At 42.0% G+C, this 16528-nt stretch overlaps 1 protein-coding gene across 3 annotated transcripts in view; it reads left to right on the top strand.

Annotated features, from left to right (window-relative positions):
• The window catches only part of ATL2 (atlastin GTPase 2), a 153404-nt gene that overhangs the window by 110589 nt on the left and 26287 nt on the right, over window positions 1-16528 (top strand). For all 3 annotated transcript variants that reach the window (XM_089693271.1, XM_089693270.1, XM_089693269.1), the window contains exons 9-11: window positions 2093-2220; window positions 10231-10287; window positions 10363-10434. In XM_089693271.1, the coding sequence (XP_089549397.1) occupies window positions 2093-2220; window positions 10231-10287; window positions 10363-10434 (257 nt within the window). The remainder of the gene's footprint in view (window positions 1-2092; window positions 2221-10230; window positions 10288-10362; window positions 10435-16528) is intronic.

The raw sequence follows: 16528 nt of genomic DNA on the forward strand, positions 1-16528 counted from the left end.
CAGCTGACTCGAGTTTCAACTGCAAGGTGTTATCTGAGTGTTTTGTTTGGGTTCTTATACCCTTGTTTTCTTGTGAGCCTGTTGGTTATGTTGCTGCCCACTCCTTTTAGTTTTTTGCATGTGTACCTTGCATGGTCTGTGAATGCAAGTATTGCACTGTACAATTAAGATAATTGTAATTTTGACTTGTTTGTAAATTCCTTATCTTGGAGTACAATACAGGACACAGGCCCCTCTCCTTTCCTTTATTGCTTGCTATATATATATAAAAAAAAAAAAATAGGGGCTGCCCTAGAAAGTGTTGTTTTTTTGGGGTTTTTTTTTTTTCCCCCTCTCTGCTAGTGTACAGTCACCTGAAGGTAGCTGTATATAGCCCATGGTCAATGAATACAATCTCTGTTTTGTACTGTTCTCCAAGTATTTCACAGGACAGTAAAAATTCCAGACTTGTATAGCTCCACTCCTAGTATGACTCAGGTTTTGCTAGTATCCTAGGAGGGTGGACATCTTTTCTCTACTGAGAAACGTTTACCTGGAAAACAGATAAACTGTTTACACCTTCCAAACATTTGAGGTCCAAAATCCATTCGAGGAGGCCTTAATTAGGAAGTGGACTGTCCCGCAGTTGATCTGGCAGTATCCTGCCTTAAAAACTAGTGCATCCTCTACAGGAATCATCAGAGCTTTTTTTAAGTTGCCATGACTTATGAGGCAGTGCTTGCCAACTTATAAATGGAAATACAGCCCATGGGTTCTAATGCTGATACCAGTCAAAGTTCTCCAAGACCACTAAAGCTTTTCCTATGCACATGGATTTTCCAGAGTCCCTGGCATGCCCTGTATTACAATCTGACATGACATTAATGTTTCTCAAACCTTAGAAAAATGGACAGAACTCTTGGCAAGGGATCCAGCTTTACTCTGAACGAGATTTAGAGTGCATGCCAAAAGTCCTACACTATTGTGTATATTAGTGGATGTCTTCAGTCCTGTTTTTCCATATGAGTTTCTGATCAGCAAACATGCATAGGACGGTGTTTGAAAAGTTGGTCTGCTAAGCAGGCATGTAAAGAGCATTTGCTGCACAAGCCCTTTGAGAGCTAAGTTCTCTTGAAGTCCTGCCTTGAACGCCCTTATAATGAATGTTACTGGGGAATAAGAGTACTTATCTACCCCAACGAAAAAGGCTAGGACTCAAGCTGAGTATAATTCTCTGAAACAGAGTTCTTTTCATTATGGCAAAATCAGGAGCCCATTTTCACCGCAAACCCTGGGGCCCCTAAATTCCCCAAACCTGCAGACAAGTCCTCTTTAGCATGAAGGGATGCCCCCACTTTTCAAAGTGGAGTACATCTGTTTTCAAACATTTGGACAAAATACTTCTCGGATGCCTGGGTATGGGAGTTTGTTTCAACAGGCTTCAGGTCTGATGTCAATCGCCTCCTCGCTTCATGTCTTCCAACCTTCAGGTGTCACCTCTCCTATTAGCATACCTTCAGACAGCCCTTGTTGCTCTTCTGAAGCAGGAGGGTTTCGCCCCAGTTTGTTTCCAAAAGGTTTGAGGGTTTTTTTTCCAACCTTTTCACAGATCCAAAACCAAAAGGAGTCATATGCCCTATCTTATATCTCAAGGTCCTGAATGCCTTTATTTGCTTTAGAATCTGCCTTTATCAAGAGGACTTTCTGACCTTTGTAGATATCAAGAACACATACTTACATGTCTCTATTTTTTTCAAAACAGAGGTGACTTCTTCACTCTGCTGTGGGTTTTCAACACTTCTAATTTGTAGCCCTGCCAATAGGTCTGTCTTCAGAGCCCTGTGCTATCATCATGGCTCAGATATCCAGTTTAAGGCACAGTCAGCACAGATGGTTCAGACTTTGAAAAGGTTTGCTTGGATCCTGAACCTCAGAGGTCTTCACTGGCGCCAACCTATCGCTTTAACCAACTCCATCAAACCTGGACTTTAAATATCGTGAATGGTTTATGTAGCTTTTAGCTAGTCCCACCCAATTTCCTCTCCTGTTCCAACCAATATTTGTGCATATTCATCTAATACTTTGGTTTCTGAAATGCTATTATCTCTTTTAGACATAGATGAAGAGTTCAAAAAGGAGCTTCAACATCTAGTTCCTTTACTACTTGCTCCTGAGAGCTTGGTCGAAAAAGAAATTGGTGGAAACAAGGTGACTTGCCGAGATCTCTTGGAATACTTTAAGGTAAGTTCACCTGGTTGTTAATGCAACATGCCTTTGTTGAAGGTAAAATAGTGATATAAACCATCTATGCAAAGCATTGCATCACTATATAACCAAGAAAAGGGACTGCAAGAAGAGATTCTAAGCACAAATTGCTGTGATTGGAGTAAAGAAAAAAAAAAAGTATTCATTCTGTCATGGTCTGGGTCTTGAAGAGAAAAAAAATGTACAGACCCTGTTATTTCGGCTGCTTTCATAATGATACGTTTTTGTTGTTCTGTTTAAAAAAAAAAAAAAAAAAGGAAGAAAAATGCAAATGACCCTATTAACACCTGAACAAAAGCGCATTAAAAACTGATCAATGTGAAATGGCCATTTAAACACGCATCAAACATTCAGCAAAAATGTGCAGCAAAGAGAACTTTTAAAAAACGCAAACTAAAACTATAAACTGTGTAAAAGAGTTCCACAGGATTTAAAGGGATGCACTTTTCTTCTGCTTTTTTAACTGAAAAAATGATCAGTGTGAAGGGGCTTAGTTAGTTCTATCAGTATGCAGCAGATAACTGGTTAAAGCTTGTAGGAGGAGTTTTCTTTCTGCTCTAGGAGGATGCAGAACCCCTGACCTCTGTCTGGACAGTGCTGATTGGTCCTGTGCTGAGCATATGCGCTCTCTTAAGCAAAAAAAAAAAAAAAAAACCCTCTCTAGCTATACACACCAAACTGAGTATGTGCACAGTGACTTCACACGATATGTCTTATCAAGAGATAAGAGGAGGGCACTGGAAGTGAGTATATCAAGCATGCTTTATTGCATATACAGACTGATTTTACTGTTGTGGGTTTAGTAACACTTTAAGAAAAAATGTTGCAATGAAAAATAGGATTAATATTCATATAACATATTAGGAGAAGCATGTGAATATTTGTATGAAAACTCTAGTACAGATAATTTTTTTTTTTTCTTTCGTTTTTTTTTACTATTTTGCATTTACATTTTTTTTTCTCATTCAATGTTTTTATTAGATTTTGTATGGTTACAGTATATTGATATTTGCAACAAACAAGTGTCATGAACCCTAAAAAGTAGAAAGGCAATGCAATGCAATTGCCAATGATTCCACAATACACTAATTAAATACACAGTATGATTGTTGTGTCATTCAAAGTAGAAAAGGCCTATGTGAGCAATACAGAAAACACATATGAGCTGTTAAGAACATTTGTAATTAGGCAGCCTAGGTGTATAGGGAAATGGAAGGAAGGAAGGAGAAAAAAAAAAGATGGGAGGGGTGGGCGTTTGGACAGACCTGTAGAGGTTGTTAAGATAATAGGAGATCTTGGTCAAATCCTGCAATGAGGTGGTGGGAAATCCATGGCCTCCAAATAGTCTGAAAGCATTTGACCTTGTCCAGGTGTTTTTCCTGGATGTGCTAGTGGATAACATCATTGATCCTTGTTTTGTCAGTTGAAGATAGAATGGCAATCTCCCACACTTTCGCAATTGTTTGCTTGGCTGCTGTGAAAAAAATGGAACTTGAATTCAAATTTATTTATACCCAGGGTGTGTAGAAAATGTGCCAACCTGTCCGCAGGTACCTAAACATACTGAGGAACACCCAGAAGCTTATCTGGCCACCCTTGAAGGGACAAGGTAGTTAAAAGAAATTATATTTCATCTCTGTTTGCCAGTATGTTAGTAGAGCAGGATTTGGTGGATTCCCAGGTTAGGGCCCAGTCAGATGCTTCCAGGTTGAGTCCCAGGTTTGTCGATCATTTTTGAGTATAGGCGGGCAAATGTTGTGAGGTGGCTGACATGAGTTGTGAGTAGAGGAAGGACATCATACCAAGGGTGTTTTGGGTCTGAAGCACACTTAGATTCAAAAGACAATAACATTCCGGTGGCTACTATGGCCCGAGTTTTAACATCCGCTTGCATCGCTAGGAGTACTGATGCCTGGATGCATAGAGTAATTGATTGCGTCTCTCGAGGATCCAAGAGGGGGTCAGTCACAAGAAAAGACCGACAAGGGAAGGATACCAGCTGGAATTCTCTTCACTTTCCCCCTCATTCCTCTGTGTTGACTTGTCCCCCCAGAGACAAGACAAAGGCAGAGGGTCTCTTGGTAGGGATCAGGGATTTAGCGAATCAGGAGGTAATTGTCCCTGTGCTAACGGACCAGCTTTTCCGGAGGTTTTATTCCCATGTCTTCTCAGTCCCAAAGCCTTCGGGGAAATTACAATTGATCATAAAGCTAAGAAGGTTGAATGGGTTCCTGCGGTACATAAAGTTCTGTATGAAAAGTATTTACAATGTACAGAACTTTTTGCTTGGAGTGTTTATGGCCACGGTGAACCTTAGGTATGCCTACCACCATGTTCCCATTGCCCCGAAATACCAAGCTTTCTTACATTTTGTTATATTCACGGAACAGGGGGTCAGTCATTGGCAGTTCCGAGCCCTTCCGTTCGGGCTGGCAGCCAGTCCGAGAATCTTCACCTGTCCTGGCTGGGGTAGTGGCATATTTACACCTTCAAGGGATTTCCCTCATCCCTTACCTAGACGACCTGTTGATCTATGAGTTCTGACAGCAACAAGTTCTGAGAGTCCTGGAAAAAGTGATCCTCACCTCAGAATTTTTGGGGTGGTTTGTCAATCAGGAAAAGCCCTTATTGACTCCCAGACCAAGGTGTTCCTGGGGAACGTAGTGGACCCCAGAAGCTCTTCATACCCCAATAAAAGACTGACAAGGTAGTGGGGACAGTTTCCGGGTTGATAACGGCTCCAGATTGCTCCCAGAGGCACATCATGAGAGTGATAGGATTCATGACAGTCTGTATACCGGCTGTGGAGTGGGCAGTGTTACATTTCAGGGAGCTTCAGTTCTTCCTTCTATCCTCGTGGGACAGGAAAACGGAATCACTGGACGAGAGGGTGTCACTCCCAGAGAATGTAAAAAGACTCGCTGAGATGGTGGCTCAGGCCCCAGAATCTGAGGGAAGGAAGACCGTGGGCACAGTGGGACCCAGTGCAGGGAACCACAGACACAAGTGAGTGGGGCTGGGGAGCTCATCTAGAGGACCGACAAGCCCAGGGCCCATGGGAGCCACACCTAAGGGGGACCACCTCCAATTACAGGAAGTTGCTGGCAGTAGGTCACTCCCTGATGTCCTTCGAAGACCGGATCGGGGGAAACAAAGTCCAAATTCTGTCGGACAATATATCGACAGTCACATACCTTACTCATCAGGGGGGCACCAGATCCCGGAAGCTCCTGGACCTAGCTCAGGAGATTCTAGGATGGGCGGAGAGCAGGGTCCTTTTGGTGTCCGCGGTCCACATAAAGGGCTCATCCAACATGGAAGCAGACTTTCTCAGCTGACAGTTAATCCACCAGGGAGAGTGGGAACTCAATACCGAGGTCTTTTTGCAGCTAAGTCTGTTTTTTGGCAGCCCAGAAATAGACCTTTTTGCCTGCAGGAAAAACAGGAAAGTGATGCGTTTTCTCAGTTTTTTCAATGTGGAGCAGTGATGCGTTATTTCTCCTGGGAACAGAGGTCTGGGGGTCTGGACGCATTAGCACAGGAATGGGACTTCGAGCTGGCATACGCATTCCCCCCTCTGGCATTGATCCCGCCGGTGCTACAGAAGCTGTACCAGTCAAGCTGCAGACTGATTCTGCTAACTCCGTGGTTACATCGTTAGTCTGGCTGAAAAAAAACAAAAGTCCATCCAGTGCAACCAAAAAAAAAAAAAAGTTATATTCCCATACCCACAGTTGATCCAGAGGAAGGCAAAAAACCCAGCAAAGCATGATCCAGTTTGCTCCAGCAGGAGAAAAAATTCCTTCCTGATCCCCCGAGAGGCAATCGGATATTCCCTAGATCAACTTTACCTATAAATGTTCGTATCCAGTTATATTATGTGTATAGGAAAGAATCCAGGCCTTTTTAAAGCAATCCACTGAGCTAGCCAGAACCAACTCTTGAGGGAGTCTATTCCACATTTTTACAGCTCTTGCTGTGAAGAAACTTTTCCGTATTTGGAGATTAAATCTCTTTTCCTCCAGATGTAGAGTGCCCCCTTGTCCTCTGTGATGACCTCAGGGTGAATAACTACACCGAGTTCACTATATGAACCACTGATGTATTTATACATGTTGATCATGTCCCCCCTTACTCTCCTCTTCTCAAGAGAGAATAAATTCAGTTCCTCTAATATTTCCTCATAGCTGAGCTCCTCCATTCCTCTTATCAGTTTGGTTGCCCTTCTCTGCACTTTCTCCAGTTCCCCAATGTTCTTTTTGTGAATTGGTGCCCAAAACTGAACTGCATATTCCAGATGAGGTATTTCTAATGCTTTGTACAGGGGTAAAATGATATCTCTCTCTGGAATCTATACCTCTTTTAGTACAGGAGAGGATTTTGCTGCCTTTAGAAACCGCAGCTTGGCATTGCATTCTATTATTAAGCTTGTGATCTACCAGAACTCCCAGATCCTTCTCCGCCATTGATTCCCCCAGTTATATTCCCCCCCTAGTATGTATGATGCTTGCATATCCTTAGTCGCAAAATGCATAACCTTACATTTATCAACATTAAACCTCATTTGCCACATAGTTGCCCAATTAAACAGTGCATTGAGGTCGGCTTGTAAGTTGGCGACATCCTGTAAGGACGTTATTCCACTGCACAGCTTGGTGTCATCTGCAAAGACTGAAATGGTATTTTTAATCCCAGACCCTATATTGTTTATAAATATATTAAAAAGTAAGAGTCCCAACGCTGAACCTTGGGGTACACCACTAATGACCCTAGACCAGGGGTGGGCAAACTTTTTGACTTGAGGGCCGCAATGGGTTCATATATTGGACCCGGGGGCCGGACCAAGAGTAGATGAATGATGTGTATGTGTCATCCATAGTAAGTATAGTAATATTCCCCCATAGTAAGCATAGTAATTCATCCCCCATATAGTAATTCATCCCCCATATAGTAATTCATCCCCCATAGTAATTCATCCCCCATATAGTAATTCATCCCCCATATAGTAATTCATCCCCCATATAGTAATTCATCCCCCATATAGTAATTCATCCCCCATATAGTAATTCATCCCCCATAGTAATTCATCCCCCATATAGTAATTCATCCCCCATAGTAATTCATCCCCCATATAGTAATTCATCCCCCATATAGTAATTCATCCCCCATATAGTAATTCATCCCCCATATAGTAATTCATCCCCCATATAGTAATTCATCCCCCATATAGTAATTCATCCCCCATATAGTAATTCATCCCCCATATAGTAATTCATCCCCCACATAGTAATTAATCCCCCATATAGTAATTCATCCCCCATATAGTAATTCATCCCCCATATAGTAATTCATCCCCCATATTAATTCATCCCCAATATTAAGTCCCCAAGTCCCCCCTGTGTCAATTCACTTACCTTTGCTCCGCACGTTCCTCTCGCCATGTTCCCGCGCCGTTCCGGTGTAGCATGAAAATCTGTCTCCTATGAGGATCTGCCCCCCTCGACGTATCTGCGCATGTGCCAGTTTCAGGCATTAGCAGCCGATCGGCGATCTCCGGCACATGCGCAGATACGTCGAGGGGGACAGATCCTCATAGGAGACAGATTTTCATGCTACACCAGTCTTCAGGGCGGACTGTGAGAGGAGCCTAGCGGGAGCCTAGCTCCGCGGGCCGGATTAAAAGGTCCGTCGGGCCGTAGTTTGCCCATTGCTGCCCTAGACCATTCCAGAGTATGAATCATTAACCACTGCTCTCTGAATACAATCTTTTAGCCAGTTTTCTATCCATTTACATACAGATTTTTTCCAAGCCTGTAGACTTTACCTTACACATTAGCCGTGTGTGGGGAACTGTGTCAATCGCTTTTGCAAAATCCAAGCATACCACGTCAACAGCCACTCCTCTGTCCAAGGTTTTGCTCACCTCCTCATAAAAAGAAATCAGATTTGTTTGACAACTTCTGTCTTTCATGAATCCATGCTGTCTGTTGCTTCAAATATTTTTTCCAGCAAGAACTCATCTATGTGGTCTTTTAAACTCTCCAGTATCTTCCCAACTATAGATATTAAACTAACAGGCCTATAATTACTTGGTAAAAATTTTGACCTCTTTTTAAATATAGGCACCACCTTGGCCTTACACCAATCCAGTGGTTCTCCACTTTGAAGAGGTAGTCTGTGGCTCCCCCACAGCATCTCCCAGTCAGGAAGGATTTTCTCTTGCAGGGGCAACTCGGCACCCCAATACGGAAATTTTTTTGGTTACCAGCTTGGCTCTTGAAAGGGAAATCCTTAGGAGAAGGGTGTGTTCTGAGAAGGTGATACACTCTTCTCCACAGTAAGAAACAGGTGACTAGAAAGATATACGCCAAGGTGTGGGGTGTATTTTTCTAGCTGGTGTCAGGAGAAGGGGGTTGCTCTTCCTGTGATCTTAGATTTTCTCCAGGCAGGGGTGCATAAAGGTATAGCTGTGAACACCCTAAAGGTGCAAGTGGCGGCCTTATCTGTCTATATGGACCATAGACGTGTGTCGGAGCCCCTAGTTAAGAGGTTTCTGGGGGCCAGGAAGAGAGTGACCCCCATTAAGTTACATAGTTTTCTGGCTTGGGATCTAACCTTGGTTTTAGAGGCTTTAACCCAGCCACCGTTTGAGCCAGTGGCACTGGTTTCGGTTAGAATGTTCTCTTTTAAGTTGGCCTTCCTGTTAGCCATCACAATGGCCAGGAGGTTAGGTGACCTTCAGAGCCTGTTGATCAAGGAACCCTTTCTGTTGGTATTAGAGGACAGGGTAGTGCTTAGACAGGATCCTCTTTATTTGCCCAGGGTGGCATCACGTTTTCATAGGACACAAGATTCTTACCGTCCTTTTGTCAAAACCCTAAGAATGGGAGGGAAAAAGGGTTTCATTTTTTAGATGTCAGATGGTGTTTGTTGACATATTTGGATAGAGTAAGTGACTTCAGGAAGTCGAGTCACCCTTTGATTTTGCTTATCGGCCCAAGTAAGGGACAGCAAGCATCTAATCTGACAACAGCTAGATGGATCAGACAAGCCATCTCCTTGGGTTATTTGAAGTCAGGGGTTTCAGTTCCTTTACACCTGAGGGCTCACTCTACTAGATCGCTGGCAACCACTTGGGTGGAGAGGGCCGGAGCATCGATTGAACAGATCTGCCAAGCAGCCACATGGACAAGCCAGGGCACCTTCGTGAGACACTACAGGGTAGACCTGTTGTCACCGCAGGACCTGGCGTTCGGCAGGAAAGTATTACAGGCAGTGGTCCTACCCTAAGGTAGGCCTGAGTTCCTTACTTCTCTTCTCAGGTGTGCCAGTCTGGAAGATGACTAGAGAAAAGTAACAGTTACACTTTCCGGTAACAGTTTTGTCTGGGAAATCTTCCAGGACGGCAGGCCTACTTCCTGCCTGTGTCTGGTGTTGATTAATTTGAGGCAAAATACCTTTCGTGCACCAGGGTGCGAGAATTCTCTTGCATAAACTGAGGAGTGGAGGAAAGGGCAGGGAATTTAAACTCTGTAAATTTTTGATTGTTTCCTGTCAAGTGGAGCTAGTCATCTCTTGGGTGTCCCGTCATGGAAGATTTCCCAGAGACAGTTACTGGTAAATGTAACTGGTACTTTTTTGGTTTACGTATAAAATTCTTTTCTTGGAGTAAATCATAGAACACAGGGACCTCATCCCTCTGCCTTTGTGGTTTATGGTTTGCTACAAAAACTAGGGTTTTGCGTAGTTGAGGGACATACTACTTTTTTTTTTTTTTTTTTGTTAGCCCTGAAAAAAAGAACAAGCTATAGTTACCTGGAGATGGTAAATAGTTGTCATACGTAGTTTTACTAACATGCCAAAGTTGCAAAACTGCTTTCAGGAGTTAAAATGTGATTTACCTTCAGGCAATAAGAGGTTAAATAAGTAATAAGATCATTTGACATCTTCAGTTCTTATAGTGGTTTATCTTTATCTCCCTTCCAGGCATACATTAAAATCTATCAAGGTGAAGAGCTCCCTCATCCCAAGTCAATGCTTCAGGTATATTTCAACTTTTTTTTGTTTTTTTTGGAGATTGCAGTTTCATATTTGTTAACTGTATTCCTTATTCTACAGGCAACTGCAGAAGCAAATAACTTGGCTGCTGTTGCTGGAGCCAAAGATACATATAGCAAATACATGGAGCAGGTGAGATTTTTGTTCTCTAGAAACGGACTTTGCTCGTATTGGCTTGCAGTACCCCTGCTATCATTTGTAAAGATGAAATAGCTGAAAGGGAATTTTTAACCATTAAATAAGGACACTGGAGGGTTAACTGCAACTCAAAAATATTTAACACCAGGTCAAACTCGGCGCTATTAGTGACTCGAGTGGCTTAAAGGATAAGTTCACCTTTGTAAAAAAATAAATAAATAAAAGTACCCCTTTTTAAAGGCACAAAACGTGCATTTATTAATTTTTTTTTTTTATTGGCTATGATCCTGTAAAGCATTGCCACACCGATCAACAGATTGCAGGGTGCAATCTCTAGTCCTGTAGATTGTCAGTGTAGCTATCTGCCTGTATCTCGTATGGGCAGGCAGCTACTTAATGATAGGAAGCATCTTTGAACTACCTAGAGCACTCAATAGCGTGTTGGTAGTTAATTGAGCACTACAAGCCGTAAGCTGCAATGACGAACGTTAGTTTGTAGTTCTCCCATTCACAGAACTCTGTGAATGACTGAATGACGCAGTCTTTTTTTTTTTTTTTTTAATTGGGACAGCGGATGTAGGGGGAGGATCCCTGGCCCGCTGTCAACGGGGGATAGGGGGTGCTGCATCAGTTACATGTTACACCCTAAATATGGTGTGTAACATGTTAGAAAAGGTAAAACGTATCCTTTACATTAAAAAAATATAAATGAATAAAATTTATTTAATTCAAAAATCAAGCTGCAAAAATGGCAAACTCAATACACAGTTAAAATTGACAATGTTGTCAAAGACACATGGACAGAAGTCCAAAATGTCACTATGGCTTCACAAGGGCACTAATGGTAATCATGCTACCAAATGCCATTAAAGTGGTAATAAACCCAAAACCAGAAATATATTATATTGCCACCTAGCAATCATTAGATGTGGTGGCTGCATCAGTTTTTGTCTGTTTTTTTCCCTGTGTTTTTCACCTGGTGACCTGGCCAGTAACACACCTCCGGTGTTAGTGGGACACAGCTTTGGAGGACTGAGCATTGGAAGTACAGCAGACGGCAGCATTTTCAGCTGGGGGGGAGGGAGTGTTAAATGTATCAGCAGATTTAGAACCACTAACAAATTGAAGCCAAAATCCAGCTCACACTTAATCAGTTACAGCAAACCAGTGTTTCCTTTTGGGATAAAGGTTTTATATGAGTACATAGAAGCTCATCATTTTAATCACCCCTGCCAGTGTTAAGTGGTTTGTCTCATCCATGTAAACTGATACATTTTGCTGGAAAGTTTGTGCAGTGAAAAACTGCATATTTGCTACCAGGATTACCAGATGAAAATAGAAGACCGCAAGGAAACGAATGCAGCCATCACATCTAAATGAATAAGTAAGCTGCAATATAATGTTTGCCTTTGGGTTTAATACTGCTTTAAGGCTAATATGTCAACTAATTGTGCTCCTTTGAATAGCCACGCAAGAATACATCTACCTAAACTGCAGCAAAAACCACTGTAATGTACATACAGTGCCTTGAAAAAGTTTATTTGTAAAACAATTTTTAAAAATGTATCATTTTCTTTCCACTTCATAATTATGTGCCACTTTGTGTTGGTCTATCACATCAAATCCCAATAAAATACATTTACGTTTTTGGTTGTAAAATGACAAAATGTGGAAAAATTTAATGGCTATGAATACTTTTTTAAGGCACTGTATAGTGGCAATGCCAGATATTATCTTGTAAAGGTCTGCAGTATATCCCAAAAAGTGCTCTTGTTTATGCTTTTCCCATCATTTCTTCAGCTTGCATTACCTAATTTTACATTTGGGAGTAGGTGTGAACTGCTCTAAGGTCAGTCAGGCTGCATAACAAGAACATTATTTATTTATTTATTTTATTTTTAAATTAGGTGGAAGAAAAGCCTAACTATATCTTTAAATTACAGTGGTTCTAGAAAAGAATTACCCCCCTTTAAAATCACATTTTGTTGCGTTGCAGCCTGAAATAGACACACAGGTTTTTTTTTTTTTATCCAGCTGTATTCACTCACTGCAACTTATAACATCAAAGTGAAAGAACACAGACATGTCAGAAGAAAAAAAATAAAAAACAGAATCACGGTGTTGGAAAAAGGATCAACCCCTCCTAAAAATGACTTGTAAACTTAATCAAGTGTAGCTAATTACTTTCTCAGTGGCACACAAAGCCTTTGACTTTTAACTGTGATCAGCTGTGGTCATTTTGATTATCTCAACATGAAAAGTGCTTCCCTGGAGCATTTCAGTCTCTGGTAGAGCAACTGAAGCAAACAATCAACTATGGGTGGCAAGGCACTGTCAAGAGATCTCCTGGATAAATTTGTGAACAGGCACAAATCAGGAGATGGATACAAAAAAAAGTCAAAGGCTTTGTCAATGCTTAGAAGCACAGTGAAGTCTATTATTAATAAGTGGAAGGTATTTGGTACAACACAGACCCTCCCTGGATCAGGATGTTGCTCCAAACTGGATGAAGGAGCTAGAAGGAAACTGGTCAGAGAGGCTACCAAAAGGCCTACAGCAACTCTGAAGCAGTTGCAGGGATTCATGACAAAGAGTGGTCATTGTGTGCATGTGACAACAATATCACATATTCTCCACAAATGTGGCTTGTATGTGAGGGTTGCAAGAAAAAAGCCACTCCTCAAGAAAGGCCACATGCAATCAATACTGAACTTTGGAAAAAACACCCCTTGAACATTCTGAGGTCACAAGGAAAAAAGGTGTTATGGTCAGATGAGACTAAAATTGAATTATTTGGCCTCAACACCAAACGATGTCTTGTGGTAATCCAATACAGTTCACCATCCAAATAACACCATTCCTACAGTAAATTTCCCAACTTTGTAGGAACAGTTTGGGGATGGCCCCTTCTTGTTCCAACATTATTACACACCACTGCACAAAGCAAGGTCCATAAAGACATGGATGAGCAAGTTTGGGGTGGAGGAACGTGACTGGCCTACACAGACTCCGGACCTCAACCCAATAGAAAACCTGTAGGATGAGTTAAAGCGGAGACTGCGAGCCAGGCCTCGTCTGACATCAGTGGCTGACCTCACAAATGCGCTTCTGGAAGAATGGTCAAACATTCCTAATCCTTGTGGACAGCCTTCCCAGAAGAGTTTAAGCTGTTATAGCTGCAAAGGGTGGGTCAACTCAATATTGAACCCTACATACGAAGACTGGGATGCCACTAAAGTTCATGTGTATGTAAAGGCAGGTGTCCCAATACCTCTGGCAATAGTGTGTATGCGTGTGTATATATTGACCACTCTGGAAAGGATGTGCTTCTATGTCTAGCATGGTCAGTTTGAAATAGGAAAGCAGAGGGACTGGCAGGATCACAAGGTATTTAACACAGAACAGGTTACTTTTTCACACAAATATATGGCACAACTGACGCACATCAAAACTATGAAATGTTGGGGTAACATATTCTTTAAAAAAAAAAATTTCCTTCCTATCTATTGTGTACTTGATTATTTTTAATCTGCTCTGGTACGGTAACGTGATCCCACAGCTTTGGCTCCCCTTTGTCAGTGAGCTGTTGCTGTAGGGGAGAGGAGGGAGTGCTGACAACGGCTGGACCTTGGTAGCCTATAGGTCATGTCACGGCTCCTGGAATTCAAAGCCATTAGTGAACGCTCCCTGTGGGATCACCTGATTGGACCAGAATTGAAAATGGGTAAGTACACAGATCATTTTGTGCAGGCTGTAGTATACTTTGTACTGTAAAAACTGCTCTGTGTTGACAGCACACTGGAGAGGTGGACTGCTGGTCTCACACAGAGTGCAGTGTTCTGGGTCTCCATCGATCCGACACTCCTCTTTCACAGTGCTTTAACAACAAATCCTATGATCCCTGGGCAGCATCGATAAGAGCACTGTGCAGGAGAAGTGTCAGCCATCTGTGTGACAGCAGCAGTCTGGGTCTCAACTGTGCTGGTGACATTAAACGACTTTTACAGTACAAACCACATATACTTAACCCGCAACCTCAATTTCTTAATCGTTCATCACAAGGACACAGGTCACTTTATATTCATGACTACTTGGGTTATGCCGCCACCCTCAGGTGATTAGACACTGGCCAAAAAAGGCAGGAATCCTTCTCCAGATATAACCCCTTCCAACTCAGCCAAGCCTCAGTTTTTAGCTTGTGTCCTTAGGTGACGGATGTACCTACAGATGTGTCTTTGAAGATCATCTTTGTGGGCTTAGTTATTTATTTTATAAACTATTCTGAAAACCCCTGCTGGTGTAAAGTAGGGCTACTTTCTGTCACGTACAAAGCAGATCGCCAAAAAGGATTGTACCCTGACCTCGCATGCAAGAATGGGAAGGCCTGTAATGCTGCCTGGTAGGCGCTGGATCCTGCGGGCAACGATCTCCAGGGTACTCTGTATCAGGTTACGTCACTGGCAGGGTGCTTTACAGGTTTAGGATAGTGATCCACCTGGGTTGGATTGGACCCAGGGAATCCTGTCATCTGGCAGTTTGTGGAAGATTTTCCAAGAGAAGAGTTCTCCATGGATTCCTCGAAATACTCCATAAGACAACTTTTGCAGAGTGGGCCCCATTTCTCTCAATGCCAGAAGGATCTTCTCTACAAGAAGTAAATTGTCAGGCTGCCCTTTGTAAGTGGCGACTTGTTTGGATGACTTCATCCTGAAAGTGACTGGGTAAAAGCACAATCTCACCCTTAAAGTTGAAGGCGATGATGACAGCTTTGCAATTGAAGATGCAATAAGCAAAAAGCTTTGGGCTCCAAGCAAAAGCCTATATCCCAATTTTGTAATAACTGTTCCCACAAGTCCTTCAGATCCAAAGGGTTAGTCCTCTTTACTGTGAAAGGGTGCCACCACTCGCACTGGTGGACTCAAGAGTCCATAGAAGCTGGGGCAGCTAGTCTTGTTGCTTTAAACCTCCATGTTTTATGTGCTCAAGGGTATCTTCAGAGCCAAAAACATTTTTTTTTTGTGTTTTTTTTTTTTTTTAATAAGTATATATTTTTTAGAGGACAAAAAGGGAGTCTGCCAGGATATAAATATGAGAGCTGCCTTGCTATGGCATTGCTGACAGGTTTGTAAAGGAATATGCTTTGGGAGTCGTCATCCCAATACTGAACTCTGGAAGATGTGTTCAAACTGATTTATGGAAGCTGAGTCCAAAAACAGCAGGCAAGAGGATAAACGACTAGTTACCACTATTACCTGTAGATTCCTTTTAGCTGATTGTTGCCTATTACTGGAATAACCATGCCTTGTTCTACACTGTGTTTCTTGCATGGAGGCAGCCAATAGTAGCACAATAGTCAGAGGCAGCAGTACCTTAGATCCCACACTGCATGTATAAAGCTCCGAGGCAATAGGCAAGGATTGCATAGGTACACTTGTAAACCTGGAAGTGCACTGCTATTTTTCAGGATTAATTCATTTCAGAGTGGTAAGCACAGTTATCTGGAATTTTCTATAAAATAGCAAATATAAAATTTTTGCGTTCAGTTCTACTTTAACTTCATAGCGGGTCACTGACCTGGAGCAAATATGTAAGTTTGAAATACTGAATTCATTGGCTGCATGCTTGTTTTAAGTCAGCAAATCATTCAGTAGTAAAATATCAGGATGACAGACACAAAGCTTGTACTTTTTGAAATGGGGTTGCAATGGTAGCTTCCATATTTCTGTCCTAACATGGCCAGGTTTTGGATGGACTTTACACTTTTTTATATTATATTTTGCCAACTTTGTGATAGTCAGTAGAATGTATACTGAAAACTAGAAGTTTAGTGTAGCAAATACTTCTGAGTTGGCTTTTTTATTATATTTAGAAAGCATTTACCAATTCTATATGTATTGTTAATATTTGTGCAGATTCCAACTGCAAAGTGCTTTCAGATGCATTCAGTTTACATTTTAGGCCAACCTGAGACATATGTGAGTTCCCGCACAGGTGCCTCCACTCTGCTTTTGATGTCATAAGCTGCATGTTCCTTCTCATTGACCTGTATGGTGAGAAAATTAGTTTTGACACAGATGACCTTATAAAC

The sequence above is a fragment of the Staurois parvus genome, unplaced genomic scaffold, assembly GCF_062004578.1.
Source record: "Staurois parvus isolate SC_StPar_1 unplaced genomic scaffold, SC_StPar_1.0 ptg000619l, whole genome shotgun sequence".
Taxonomy (NCBI): Eukaryota; Metazoa; Chordata; class Amphibia; order Anura; family Ranidae; genus Staurois; species Staurois parvus.